The following is a 15,588-nucleotide window of genomic DNA, read 5'->3' on the forward strand; positions in this document are numbered from 1 at the left end:
GTCACTTTATGGATGAGCTGGAGCTCCACATTAGTACAGCTCGATATGGATCGACTGTGGTCGGAGACCACACTGTGAAGGAAGGAGGCGAGGGAGGAGCAGGAGGGGATGTCAGCCAGAGTAAGATAAATTGAGATGGACAGAAAAAGGTGACCACCAAGGGACAGCAAGAGGACGAGTGAGAAAATGTGTCAAACGCAGAAACAGAGAAGACGAATAGGACGGAAAAGAGGGAGAGAGTCTGACAGAGAGTAATCCTGTGGCACTGAGTCAAAGTGGATTTAGACTTCAGCTTAAAGGTGAAGAAAAGAACACAACAGTGACATTTTTACTGGGAACTGAAAACTAAAGATCTTTGATCAAGCTCATAAAATGTTTCCTTTCCAGCCACCATACTGCTTGTATGTCATAGATTAGCAGTAGTAAATCTTAAACCATGTTCTCACTTTCAAGGATATGCATCCCGGAAAAAAAAGACTATCCATACCTTGGAAAAACTCAGAGGGTGGTGGTGTGAGAGATGAAGAGTCAACATTTTGGATGATGTTGGCATTATATCACGGTACAACCCCTGGCAAAAATTATGGAATCACCAGCCTCTGAAGATGTTCATTCAGATGTTTAATTTTGTAGAAAAAAAGCAGATCACAGACATGACACAAAACTAAAGTCATTTCAAATGGCAACTTTCTGGCTTTAAGAAACACTATAACAAATCAGGAAGTCAGTAACGGTTACTTTTTTAGACCAAGCAGAGGGAAAAAAATATGGAATCCCTCAATTCTGAGGAAAAAATTATGAAATCATGAAAAACAAAAGAACGCTCCAACACATCACTAGTATTTTGTTGCACCACCTCTGCCTTTTATAACAGCTTGCAGTCTCTGAGGCATGGACTTAATGAGTGACAAACAGTACTCTTCATCAATCTGGCTCCAACTTTCTCTGATTGCTGTTGCCTGATCAGCTTTGCAGGTTGGAGCCTTGTCATGGACCATTTTCTTTAACTTTCTTTACCCTCTTTTAAGAGTTTGATAATCCTCTCCTTTGTTTCAACTGACATCTCTCGTGTTGGAGCCATGATTCATGTCAGTCCACTTGGTGCAACAGCTCTCCAAGGTGTGATCACTCCTTTTTAGATGCAGACTAACGAGCAGATATGATTTGATGCAGGTGTTAGTTTTGGGGATGAAAATTTACTGGGTGATTCCATAATTTATTCCTCAGAATTGAGTGAGTCCATATTTTTTTTCCCTCTGCTTGGTCTTTTTTTCTACAAAATTAAACAACTGAATGAACATCCTCCGAGGCCGGTAATTCCATAATTATTGCCAGGGGTTTTGCACTAAATTACCCCTTTCATTTTTTACTATATCTGAGCAGCATTTCAACGCTTTATATTTTCTTTTTCAAATCTGTTCCTTCAAAGTTAAAATCTGCATGAAAAACCTTTTGAGTCAAAGATTTTTACATTTCACATTTAACAAATGAGTTCCATTAATGATCGTTAAGATTTAATCCAATGCACACGCAGTGCAAAGGTCCACCTGTTCACACAACAAAATCACATTCCAGTCATTACTGTTGACTGTTAAATTCTGGCCTCTTGGGAAAATGACTTTTACAGGCAGTTATGACTAGTTTTACTTTTGGCCTGAACCATGTCTTTTTTATCATTTTATTTCTGTTTGACTTATTGTATGATACACTAACAGCCAAGTGGCCTCTGTGTGCATGTGTGTGTACGTGCATGCGTGCGTATGGCTTTGATCACGGACAAAGTGTGGAGAGCTGACATTTGCCATTTGGTAGGTTTATTTATTTTGGGTCAAGGATGAACGCCACCAAAACAGAAAGTTGATAGGACTAATATTTTTGGAGAAACTACAGACATTTACTACCAACACCGAACAATGGATGTTGATAATTACATTCTGGACTCACACGCCATTCCAGCAGGGGGTGGTAATTCATCTATATATTAAAAACGTGTGCAAGTGAGTGCTTGATTTTATTTAGTAAGTTTAATGTAAGTACATAATATAATTGTAAATACATTAAAAATACATGAATGACACAAGAAAGTGAAAACACATTTCAATTGTGGTCCATTTAAAAATCAAATGACAAAATAGAAGTAACAATAAAATTATAATAACACTCAAAATAACAATAATAATAGTGTGTGTATGATAACAAGAACCTAAGCAATTTATAAATACATTAAGACAGTACATAATTACATAAATTATTACCACCCTTGAAAAATGTCAGCTACCTATTTTATAAACACTACCCAATCTAGAGCCTTTGGATTCCCATAGGCAACGCGCTAGTATAAATATAAACTTTGACACACTTTGCATTTCTGCAGAGTCCTTAATGTTGTACATGCCGTGATATCACTGACGGATTTTCTAGAAGCACTAAGGCTGTGCTGAAGTTATACCACAGGTGTATGTTATGTGTCGGACGCAGCTCGGAGAACCGACCAGCGTTTGAAGGACCCAGTATGAAATAAGCAGAGCACGGTACAAAGGATAACTGAATTTAATACATAACAGTGATGTGATACAAAACAACAAAAGAGTGTGCGGTCTGGCGTGGTGGTGATACGGTGCGCTCCCAGCAGCGCTAACGGTCCGGAGCCAGAAGCCGTTCGGACCCAAGGACCCCGCCGACACCCCCCAGGTGGCCGCAACAAACCGAGTCTGTGAAAGAAGGAACCATTATGTGAGTCCACACTCTACACACAGAGAGACCACTCAAAGGTGTACATAAACAGCAAACACTTCCTGGCTTAATTACTAATCAGCTTCCCAACCTGCAGGCATGGAACATCCAGTTCACAAAACTCCACTGCAGTGGAAGCCGATACATGACTAACGTACAGCTCAATATAATAAGGTGTGAGGGACACCACATTTACTGACTGTATAAACGTTAGTCACAAAATCTAACGTACCTCAGGAAGTGTGCTGACGAGCGTGAGACCTCACCCCCTCCTCTTTCACAGACCGTGCATCAAACCCTGGACGTTCTCTGCATCCACTGATGATGAGATGGCTCCCGAGACGACGATCTCACCCGTCTGGTCACAAGGTCGAGTCTCTGGCAAATACACACTGTATACTCCAGTCTTAAATGCCACCATGTTCCAATCCATATAGATGCACCACAGCTGTGAGTCCTGACGAGCCGCAGGTGATCAGGGTGAGGTCCTGATAACCTCAGCAACACAGCCACTCAGTCCCAAATGCAAGCCACCTGGAAGGAAAAACAAAAGACAGAAACAAAAAGGCAGCCAGGCCCCCCAGCCATACAACAGTGTACTACGGTTGTGTTTGCACGTCACATGGTACAAATCCGGTGCATTAGGTCGAGACTAGTGTTTCCTAAACTTGGTAGTAATCAACAATTTCTATTTAATCCACTAGATGGTGGCTGCAGCCTGTGAGCTGCTGCTAGCAGCTGCCATCTTGCTTAGCGTAATACTGCTTTGTCAGACATGAGATTAAATAGAAATCTATGATACACCGACTTAAACATGGGTTAAAGTGCTCTGAAAATGCAGTTTTGTGCGGCAATCGGGTGCAGCGACAAACTGACAAAGGATTGTCAGCTGATTAAGTAAAGGTTAAATAAATAAAAAATAAATATTAATAAATTGTGGAGTGAGCTTTCATAACTGAGTATTATATGTAATATTAATGATGTGGGGAAAAAATAAAGGTTGCTGAATAAAGGTTAGAAAATGATTTCTTTTTTATGTTGATCTGTATTCTGTAAAGTAGTGACTTCAGTTTGACTGCCTGAATAGTTTGTCATGTTCGTTTAGCAATTCAATTAGAATTCTCACTTTCATAAGTCTCAATTTATCCCTTTTTAATTAGCCTCAGGTTTTTTCTTCACATCAGTTTTTCATCATGAGATATTCTGTAAGAGCAAATTCATAGAATGGAAATGATTTTTCTCTCAATGCGGTGGGTCACAACAGTCGCTTTGACATTGTATATTCTACTAATATAAGAATATACACAAATGAGATTAATTTTCCTATGATGTACTCAGTGTAAACAGTGAAGTGTTTTCACATTTCTTTCAACTTGGTACAGAAATTATTGATTAATCTTACTTTCACCCTGGCTGGCGTTGCTGTTTCATTTTTTTATTTATATTTTCACGAAGAAGCGCTGCATAAAAGCGGTGCTCCAGGTGAGTTAAGAGCAGCCTTTAATATTAATATCTTTAATATGATGTGCGCGTGTAAAGCTCTTACTTTCACCCCTGATTATTTCCCATCTTTAACTTCATAATGACATTAATTAAGGATCAGACTAGTATCTCATGTTATGGCAGAGATTGTGTGTTTGACAAACTGATTTTGACATAAATGTAACAGCACAGTAATAGCACGGAAAATGCAGATTTATCCCGAAACACTCTTAAAACATTGTTCATGTCCACATTAATTTCTATTTGTGTCTGGTTATTAAATGCTAACCAAGATGGTCGCACTCTGGCAACAGCCAGCGACTGAGCCATCAGCCCGGTCCTCCATCTAGTAAGTAAATAGAAATCGATGGTTATAACCTGCACATTTTCCATCAGTAGTATTCCTGTCTGTCCTTATTCTCTGCCAACCCCTTGTGACTGTTCCTAGTGTTATTATTTAGGGTTACTGTGGTGTTTCACGTCTGTCTGTCTTTGTCCTTTGCTTCCCTCTAGTGTCCACCTTGGGTATGGTTTTATTATTTATTGCAGTTGTCTTCCGTGTATAACTATGACTGCCCTGCTTGTTTGCTTTGCGTTTATGTACTTATTAACTTCCACTGTCTTTGACCCACTTCCTGATGTATTTTGACATCACCAGTTTCCTTGTGCATTTTGTTAACTTTCTTCCTGTGTCTCTCCCCAGCTGTTGTCAATTATGTTCCAGATGTTATATCACTCATCCAGGTGTCTTGTTTGGTTTAAAGTTAGTTGGTTTGGAATGCAAATAAAACCATTTCTTACGTCAACACATCCATCCAGCCAACCATCACACCATCTCTCCATGCTCTGCCAAAAACCTAATTTTGCTAATTTGGGTGTCTGTTCAGTCTTGATTGGCTGAGCACACTTGAGTCAGCTAATCAGCTCTTGGTAGAGGGTCCCTGAGGTCCAGGGTTGGGAACCACTGCACATTTGTGGGCAAGTTGTAAACGGTGACCTTCCAGGTTGCATATTAGTGAAAGTCAAAGTGAAGCTTCATGTGATGAAATGCCTGACTAGACAACATGGTCAACATTCAACCTGAACTGAGGAGCCCAACAGGTCTGTTTATACACGTACAATACATAAAAAAAGACCAAAGTCCAAATATCCAACCACACAGACACTGGACCTTTGGCAAACAAATTGGTTTCATTGAAATTCATGAATGAGTTTTGCGCGGGTTGTGCTCAAAACATTCATGGGTGTGATACCCATTTATGCCTTAAACTTTATTTGCAGGGTGTATAATACCAGTAATTAAAAAAATAAAAAAAAAACAGACAGACCCTCATTTTTTCATAACGTGACCTCCTTGGCAGCATTAACAAATAAAATAATCTATCAGTAAACCAAAGATCAACTATTGAAAGATGTAAACATATAAATGAGTGACTAAAAGAAAAGTCGAGCTCTGTTAATAGAGGAAAACAACACTTAGGGGAAGGAAAAAGTGGGAAGACGACAAGCTGTTTTGCCGTGATGTAAACATGGCCTTGGTCTGATCTGCTCTGTTCGTCTCACCTGAGAGCGGAGAACAAGCCGTAACGAGCCCGCTATGGAAATGAGTGTGGATTTAAATGCATGGAACACAGACGGGCAGCCCCACGGAGCGGGAAGCCAGGCACCATGTGTGCTTTACCTGACATGAACCCTCTGCAGTAAACAAAACCTTACGTTAACCTTGCAGCTATCGAACGCCGGCGTCTGCCCACATCTGGCTGCTGGCTGTTTGTTTATTACCGGTCGATGACTTCATTCCCCTCCTCAGACCCTCAGGGAGACTGACCAGAACTAACCCGTGGCAAGCTGATGAATTATGTAATACGTGCACTTTAAGAAGGTTGGACTCTGGAGTGTCTCCTCTACATCTGCAATAGTTGCCCACACTCACACCAGGATGTGTGTTGTATATTCATGTAGGTGGATGATTTGTGTCAGGACACATATCTAGTCTTTTATTTAAATGTAGCTGGACTTTATGATTTGGTGTCAGGACGTTTTAGCACTTGTCCATGTGTCTTCTTTGGTTTAAAGTTAGTAGGTTTGGAAACCAGACTTCAACCCTTCCAGAATCAGGGTTTGTCTATTAATAACCACACTGCTTATCCAAGTGAGGCTCACAAGAGTCTGAAGAACTGGTTAGGTGCTGCCAAGGCATCCAATGGCTTTGTCCCTCAACTTAGGGAAGTCAACACAATGTGGACAGCGCGGTGACTAGGTTTATATACACCTTGGCTCAAAACTGTAAAATAGAATTTTTGTTACCAAATAATATGTGCTAAGTTCAATGTCTACTTCATTTCCATTGACTGAGAAATAACCGGTTTAACGTGTTAGATTGTGAGTGGTTTACAGGTTCATAAAGTATATGCAAGGATTAAACAAGAAGAAACCGTGCATAATACGGTCTGAATGCACGACGCGGAGTGACACCACTCCTCTTTGCATTGTGATGTTTTAAACTCCGCGTCATGCATTCAAACCGTATAATGCATGGCTTCGAGTTGTTTAATCCATCTTATACCATGGTCCCACACAGTGAGCTAACCCACAAATATTTAAGTTAACAGAACTTGATAAAAATGCGTAAGTATTTGGGACTATTTTATGCTAGTCTCAAGATATTTTCATCCTTGGCAACCAAGGGCACAATTTAGAACTAGAAATTGGGGGACAAAGTGCGAGGCCCGCAGGGCTGAATCTCATAGGCCGGGGGTCTGGGGGCCGCTTTAGGCCCCCAGAAGCCAATGGTTTCTAGATAAGCTCAGATGCATTCTGAGCATCCAGAAGAGTAATTTTAATGATTTGAGAAGACCATAAAGTGGACACCATTTGACTTATGCAATTTGAAACTGTGGATATAAGTACTTTATTCTGAGAATAGCCAGCATTGATTTTATTAACATCCTGGTGTAAATAAGGTATCACCACATGTGTAGAACTCAAAAAGAATGATAGGTTGAGTTTTCATTAAAAAAAAAAACAACTGCAATGTGGTAAAATGTATTCATAAATATGAAAGAACAGGCTCTTCATAATTATTAACTATCACAAGATTTGTTTTTGCATAAGTTTGAAAAAACAACAGATCATAAGTTTAGGATAAATTACTTATCATGAATTTAATTTTTGAAGTGGCACTAATGACAACACTCATACTGAACATAATTTCGCTTGCTTAGACTGATTTTGGAGATCAAGCAATAATTGCAGATGGGCTTTCTGAGGTCCCAGATAGTTTTTCTGATTTCCTTTTCTAACTTTCAGAATGAAGTAAATTAGCATATGGTCCATTGATACTTATGTGTAGACACTAGTCCCTAGAGGCAACTATTTTTGGTTTCATATCTGGGAAAATGCAGTCCCAGAAAATTCCAAATGTGACAAACAAGAAACAGGTGTTGTAAACAAGGCAATGCTGCTAAAAATACAAACTTGCAGAAACAAAGATACTATTCTGACATGGTTTTGCACATAAGACTGACATGGTTTGCACATAAGACTGGCATAGCATGTTTCAAGTACACACATATATGTCAGAAGGTGGGGGGATATACCATATTCTGTTCCCCCTGGTTGAAAAGGTGGGGGGGACATGTCCCCCCTATCCCCCACCAAATTGCGCCCATGTTGGCAACCGTTCAATTCTTCTTTCCCGTCTTCAATCTTGTCCAGTTCGTCCGATGTTAAATCTTTATGCCGTTGCTTTTGCTGTTCTTCTCGTTTGCTCTCCTCCTCTTCCCATTCCTTAAACGTTTTATTTTGGCCAAAAATATTAAAATTCACTTGGAAATCCATGTTTTATCACGTTTCTGTCATTCACCTGTCAAAAAACAATTGATCTGCGCCAACTGATTTGTGCATTGCTATGGTGACGACCAGAGCGGAGTGATTAAAAAAAGTGACAACTCGCCAAACTATGTGTGCGTATACACGAAAATAATGCACGCCAGTTAGACGTGGAATTCTCACTGACCATGGTATAAACTAAGTTAAGCACTATGTTGTCCAGAAGAGTCTAGAGACCATTCTTGAAATTAAAGTAATCACTTTTCAAAGCTTCAAATTCTTTTTTTTTTTTTTTTGGTAGTTTGGGAGGTCCTGTGATTTATACTCTGGAAAGTACAAGTCATTGGTACGCTTTGGGCATAATATGGGAGTGCCACTTGTCATTGCCTTTACAAGACGGGTACACCACCAACTGGTACACAGCTGTACTACTGTGGTTAAACAAAAAAAGAAGAGGAAAGTGTTAAAGTGCATGTGCAAGAGCAGCAGTCTATAAATGATTTTCTTAACTACCTCAGACTAACCACCGACCCAACTCACCTGTCCAAGATGAAATATCATTTTTGACTTATGGGCACTGATTACATCGCCTCTTTACTGTCCCTGGAGATGGAGTCTATGTGCAAATATCAAATACAGAAAATAAAACAAAAGGAAAGGAAAACATATGGCAAGAAGCTGCTCCATTTACGTATTTGAGGTTTCAATCTGTAAACACAGCGTGCTTCTTTATATCAAGATAAATACCACACCACTAAAATGAAGATAATCTAGGGTTGAAGTCATTATCAGTGCATTCATATTCAAACTTCTGCAACCTATTATGTCAGTAAGAAGTAGTTCTGAACTTCGGCTACAAATGGCTTTTTAAAGTGCCTCTTTATTTTGCATAGTGGTTAAGGTAGAAGACAGATATACGTACATGGAACTCCCAGGAGGAAGAGCTCCTCTGCTCTGTGTCTGCATACAACTTCACTTACAACAATCACAATTAGACTGAGTGATTATGTTTTAATGGGAAGCCGTTAGGCTCAGTTGTACAGAGTCTAATGGCGAGGGCAGCACGGCGGCTTTTAATACCGCTGAGGACCAGATTTGTCTTTGCAGCACTTTGAACTTTTCACCTCAGAGAGTTTGCTGTCACTGATTCCATCACAAAGGTTATTTAATTGCAGACTATTACGGCACTCATTCCAGCAAATTACAATGTCAAGTGTCACAGGTGACACCAGGTGTGGCTCCTCCCCCAAACCCTATTTTAATGCAGCAGCGTACCTCAGGACCCAACGTACTGCACATCTTCTACTCCTGCTTTTATATGCCCAGACTTAGAGGTGGACCAAATAGTACATTTTTATGAAAGTATCATGTGGACATTCATTTTTGAGTTTTCTGGGTTTTTTTGCCACAAATTATGAAAAATACAGCATCTTATATTAAAGTATGATAACACACAGACCTGCATCTGCATTGGGACCATGAAACAAAATGATCAGGTTCCTTCTTCATGAACCTCTGAATCAATCTAAAGGTACTACAAACTGTATTATGGCTCAATTTTAACATGATGAATTGGCAGAGTTTAGCTTTTATTCAGCTATTTTTGCATCTTCACACTCTCGTAAAAACTGAAAGCTCAGCACAAAATTTTCACGAGAGTGCTCATAGGAATGTTTACTATGCCTAAATGGTATAAAACAAAATCACCATGCCCAACAGTGGTAGGTGGTATTCCATTTACTTTTTGTATTAGTTTGTTTAGGAGGGAAAAAAAATACTGCATTATTATACCACAAGATGGCACTGTCTACATGCATGACAAGTTGCTCCTATATACATACTGATATGAATGAGGTACTGCCTAATCCACACTCCGGAGCTGAAGGTGGTGGTAGTGCACCATTGGGCTGGATGCCAACTGCTGTAAAGCAAGAATGTCTGAATTCATAAACCATGCTGTCAAACTGAAAGACTACACCATTGAATAAAGAGAAGGAACAACCTTTATACTACTTGGCAATGGAATTGTTTGCACTTTGTGGGACAGCCAGAACAGCAACAAGGAGGGCACCTAGGCGAAGGTAAGGCAAACTATTACGTTTTAAAAATGTACAGGAGTTTTAAGATATTTACAACGTGAATGTCTACATTAAATAAAAACACTGCATCAGATTGCACTGTATTGCACTAAACTGAGGTTGGTTGTCCATTCGGCTGTTCCCGTTTTGTGTTCGGGGTCGCCACAGCTGATACAACCAGATCCGCATTGATATTTGGCACAGGTTTTATGCCGGATGCCCTTCCTGACGCAACTCCAGTGTTACCTGGAGAAACACACACAGCTGCTGGTGTTCCAAAGAGGTCACCCATCCAAGTACTAACCAGGCCCCACAGTGCTTAGCTTCTGAGATCTGACAGGATCAGGCTTACACACTGCATCAAATTGAACTGTTCCAAAACAACAAAGAACCGTTCCTGAATCATATTGTAGCCTATATATCTAGATTTGTAATGCATTGTCTTATGAGGCAGAGATAGATACTCCTAGAAAAGATCAGTTAGATGATGTGCTGTTTGGAATGATTGTGACAACACGTCACAATGTCTGTTTTTTCCATTTTTATTTTAGCAGTGCCACTACAGCTTGGCGTAGCTCGTGTGTTATATTTGCTTTTACCTTTGAAGGTATTTGTGGCTGGTAAGTCAGTCTCCTGCATACTGCTCCTTCCAGCTCTCTGCCAGCTGCTGCAATGATAGCCAACGGACCAATTTCAACCGGTCCGAGCCACAAGGGAGAGGGAGGGTGGCCGAGAGGAAGGGGCGGCACCAGCCAGTCTCACTGCCATCTTCCTTCATCAACAGTCCATGTGTTCAACAAGAGCTTGTGTGGTGGCTCTACTTGCTGATGAACCACACAGCTGATTGGTTAGCTGACCTCTCAGTCGGTTTACTTAGATTTGACCCGTTCTACTGTAAGACAAGACAGCAGAACTTCAGGACGGAATGAGGAAGAGCTAGAGTCGGAATCAGCATAAAGGTGGCAGGGAGACGACTGTTTTAGAGCTTAGAGGGTGGACGTGGATGGAGGCATCTCAATACATTCCAACTCGCTGACAGTTGTAGTGAGGCCGCCGGCGTCTTGGCTGTCGAGCTCTTCTCTCTTCTGCCTTTATGTGTGTAGATGAGAATATCTTGTTCTGTCGGCGTGGGTCTTCTCCACAGCTACAGTCACCTCTGAAACTCAGCTCTGATTAACATGCTGCATGACACCCCTCAGATTCTTCTCCTCCTGCTGCTCGCTTCTCTTGTTCTCCTCTTCTGACTTCTTCCCCACTGATCCAAGGTTGGCACGGGTTAAAGAGGCTCTCACACTTCAATGCACCTAAAGAAGAGAATTAAACAAACAGCATTAGAGTTTTTGACAATTATTACACAACATATCTGATAACTAATTAAATTATAACTTTGAGTACCAAAACCATCAGCGAATACAGCATAAGTGATCCTGGATCGCCCTCTGAATCAAGATCTGCCTCAAGATCATTCTTGTCCAAAGGCCGACCCATCCACAACATGTCAGTGATTTTCATTCAAACCTGTTTATCCATCTGATAACCTGATCAATAAATACACCAGTGATCACAGCGATTCACCAAGGACCCGCTAAATGTGATGTCGGGCGTCGCCCACAGAGCCCTAGTACAGGATCCTAGTACTATAGACTGCTTAAAGTGCATATCACTAATAAATGACATCACACGAGCTAACCATTCTAAATAAATAAAGAATTATGAAAATACTGATGTATTGTGTTTTGTTTTTGGTGCCACATGACCTGACAAAGTAAATCATAAACATGGAGAATTAAGCCTGATTTCACCTGCTGCTGATAAACGCTCAGAAACTTTTTTTTTTTTTTTTTACCTTTATTTAACAAGGTTAGTCCCATTGAGATCAAGATCTCGTTCGCAAGGGAGACCTGGATAATTATAAAGTTTCCAATTCACCTAACCTGCATGTGTTTAAATGTGTTAAGAAACCGGAGGAAACCCACACAAACACAAGGAGAACATGCAAACGCCACACAGAAAGGCCACAGGTGGGAATCGAACCCACGACCTCCTTGCTGTGAGGCAATAGTGCTAACCACTAATCCACTGTGCCACCCTCCTGTGAGGAATGTTGACTTCGATGACATCATGTTAGGTAATGCCCACCTATACCCTTTGAAACTATTGGGGAAAATGGATTTTTTGCAGTATAAAATCTGTGTTTTATGGACTTTGACAGAAAATATGTCAAAATGGTGAACATGTGTGTTTTAGGAGGATACAGTAAATGCACTCGTGATGTTTATTACGTGGACAGTTTTCCTTTTTTCCACTTTTGAGGAGGAAAGTGAGAGCTTTCTTTTTTAAGTGTCTCTCGGACAGACTGAAAAAATGAAGCCAAGCACAGCGTGAGAATGATCTTCAAAAAATGGATTCTATCCTTTCCTTTCGTGTGGCATGGGGAACTCTAATGAAGCATGTTTCCTCTCCCGAAACCACGGAATGGCCGTGTTTGTGGTTTGTGCTGCTGTGTCTCGACACAAACCACAAACAATAAGCTAAGCTGCTACATGCGGGTCAGCGGCGAGTCTCACCAAGGAAGCCGCCAGTGTTGCCAACTCCTCAGTAAGAAAAGTAGCTATAGGCTGTCCTAAAAGTTGCCAAACTCACTAAATGATGTCATGGGCTAGTTTGCATATTACTGGATATTATGACGTCATAGCAGATGTAGGGAACAAACACGTTGTGGGAGAGATCTTTGAATACATTATCAGCCTTTTAATATTGTTTGGTAAATTCCATATTCATGAATGCAGAGTACTGAAAAGGAATTTACATGGACGTCTGGCTGAATTTGAACAATATATAAGCAGTATTAAGCTTACAGATGCTCCCTAATCTCATAAAACTGTCAGACTCTATAAGGAGCTTTAAAAAAAAAAGAGAATTAATGTTAAAAAAAAAACTTTACTTTTGTTATTGCACAATTTATTACATTTTTTTCTATCTCTTTCTATTTATAATGATAATACTGTGAATGGTATCCGGTTGTTAAGTGTGACGTAACGCATCATGTGATTTTCAACTTCCAGCTCCAAACAAAAAAGGCGTGCTGTCATTAACATTGAAAACTGCACTGAGACGCTCTGATCAGGCTGCACTTACACCGTTGCACACGGACAACAGCATTAACATCGCAACATAAAACTCTTTGTATATTGTGCCTAAAACTCTCCTGGATATATTAACTGGGTTTTTAGACGTTGTTACTACTTTTGTTTTATGTAAAAATGTCAGACGCGCAGGTTGTTTCGCCATTATTTTCAATGGGAGTTGCTGAGAGCTGCAATCGCTTCCTGTTTATGTCATTCGGGGAGAAAGTGAAGTTTGCACTTTAACGTCCTGTTTATTGTAATAAATAATTTTTTAATTAACAAACAGACATGTATATTTTACCTTTACCTGTGCATAATAAAATATGTAAAGTAAAAGAAAAAAAAGTTTTATTAAGTGTTCTGACCATAGAACCAGACGAATGCGGTTAACGGAGGTGGAGGCGGAGAAGGGCGGGACGGAGGTTTGCGCACACTGTAAACATAAAGTAAACTTAAACTGTAAATCCTTAAAAGGATGAAACAGACGTAACTTTAATTGTAAACCTGGAGGTCTTTGGACCCAGAAACAGATTTATCACGTGATGCGTTACGTCAGCGCTTAACAACTGGATTGTGGCCTTGTCCTTTGTTTGTTTACTGTTAATGTATTTGTTGAAATACAGTTTTGAAAAAAAAAAAATGTTGTGGGAGAGACAAAAAAGTGATTCTTGGTTTGTTTATTTATTTTGCCATTAAAATTGGCCATCACTCCTCAAAATAAAATAACTTCTCACGTCCAGGGCTTCTCAAAGTCTGAAGACTGATTAATCACAGTGCAGCAAACGAGGTCAGTAGGCTGACTGAGTCCGGGTGAGGTTTGCCATTCAATGTAGGAACAGCGCGGAGGCCTCGCGTGTGTGTGGTTGAACATGGAGGATTGTAGCTATCCCTCTGCTCAGTGCTTTGGGCTCTTTGGCTTTGAGGCTCCAGGCTGCAGTGGAGGCAGGGAACCCGCTGCTGCTTGGTGAGAACAGAGACTAGATCCACTTTTGAGTCTCCAAACACCAGAAAAGTCTCTTGTGACACCAGAAAAAGTACCTAGATTTGTTGCTAGTCGCTTTTGAGAATACAAGTTGTCAAAAGGGTTTGGAAAGTCACCAGATTTAGTGAGAAAGCCGCCAAGTGGTTAACAATGGAAGCCGCTGGAGTCAGACAGAATGTGACAATGGTGATCGCTGTTAACAGGAGAGCCATGTCGTGGACTAACTTCCAGCTGTTTGTGTTATCAGGTAAGCTGAGCTAAACCGATACCTAAACTAAGCTAACATACCGGAGCCGGCGAATCTGGTAGAGGAACAAATGACAGCACCCAAAGGTGGATTGGACATTGGAAGTTCCAGGATTTTTCCCAGTGGGCTGACCAATAATGGGCCGATGGCTGCCCTTATTTATTTATTTTTTTGTTGCTGCGCCTTGCCATGGTAACTGTCCTGGCCCAGGGACAGACACATGCACCGGCCCACAGAGCTCAGCTGCAGCCTGCAGACACAGCATAGGCCCAGTAGCTTGTCTGTCAAAAGAATACCTGACCCAATGGTGGCCCTATGATAGGCTACTGAGGCCCAGGAGTCCCACCCACACATGTTCTAGACCCCACCTTTTGTCCAATCACCTTTAATGATGAACAGTCATGATGAAAGAGAGAGAAACAACGCAGAACACAAAAAACAAAGCAAGTCATAAAATGTAGAAAAAATGGGAAGGCAGTGCGGAAAAACTGAGGGAAAAGAAAAAGAAAGCTCAGAAGAGCAGAAAATTTTCTGCGATGTTTGCTGCAAGGGCCGGCCTGGCAGGGACGTCTGCGGGTCACTCTCAGCAGCAGCAGGCGGTGTCTCAGACAGTGAGGCTCTTGCTGCCTTTGAGGTGGTATAGGAGCAGGAGGAGATTGATCGTGGCGGCAGTGATAGCAAGTGTGTGCCAGCATGGTTTGGATAAACACTTATTCATATAAATGTTTAGCCTTTCATAGAAATGAAATGAAATTTCTTGTTTAATGAGGGAAATGTATGTTGCCTTGGTTCCTGCTGCTGGCTGCTGCCTCTGAGCTTATCATCACAGCTGTCACTCATCATCACCTGCAGTACATCAACCCCAGTTCCACACTTCCGCCTTTGCGAGAAACTTTTCTTCTTCTTCTTCACAAGGAACTCAGTCCTCACCTCCAGAGATCCTGCACCTCTTCAGCTCCGTGGGCCACCTCCTGGCTTCGGATTTCATCCTCACTTTCTCATCTTAAACAAAGTCGCAAATGTGATACACATTCCAGACTGATTGTCATAGCAACCGGTCTTCACCTGACCTGGTATCTGCCTGACTTGTTTGTTTTTTTCTTCACC

General features: G+C 40.9%; 1 protein-coding gene across 1 annotated transcript in view; it reads right to left on the minus strand.

Annotated features, from left to right (window-relative positions):
- LOC117513658 (low-density lipoprotein receptor class A domain-containing protein 4-like) overlaps positions 1–15,588 on the minus strand; it is an 832,720-nt gene that overhangs the window by 515,188 nt on the left and 301,944 nt on the right. Inside the window, 1 exon segment of the mRNA XM_034173890.1 lies at positions 10,724–11,428. Within this exon segment, the coding sequence (XP_034029781.1) occupies positions 10,724–10,763 (40 nt within the window). The 5' untranslated portion in view covers positions 10,764–11,428.

This window comes from Thalassophryne amazonica, chromosome 7 (assembly GCF_902500255.1).
Source record: "Thalassophryne amazonica chromosome 7, fThaAma1.1, whole genome shotgun sequence".
NCBI classification, from domain to species: Eukaryota; Metazoa; Chordata; class Actinopteri; order Batrachoidiformes; family Batrachoididae; genus Thalassophryne; species Thalassophryne amazonica.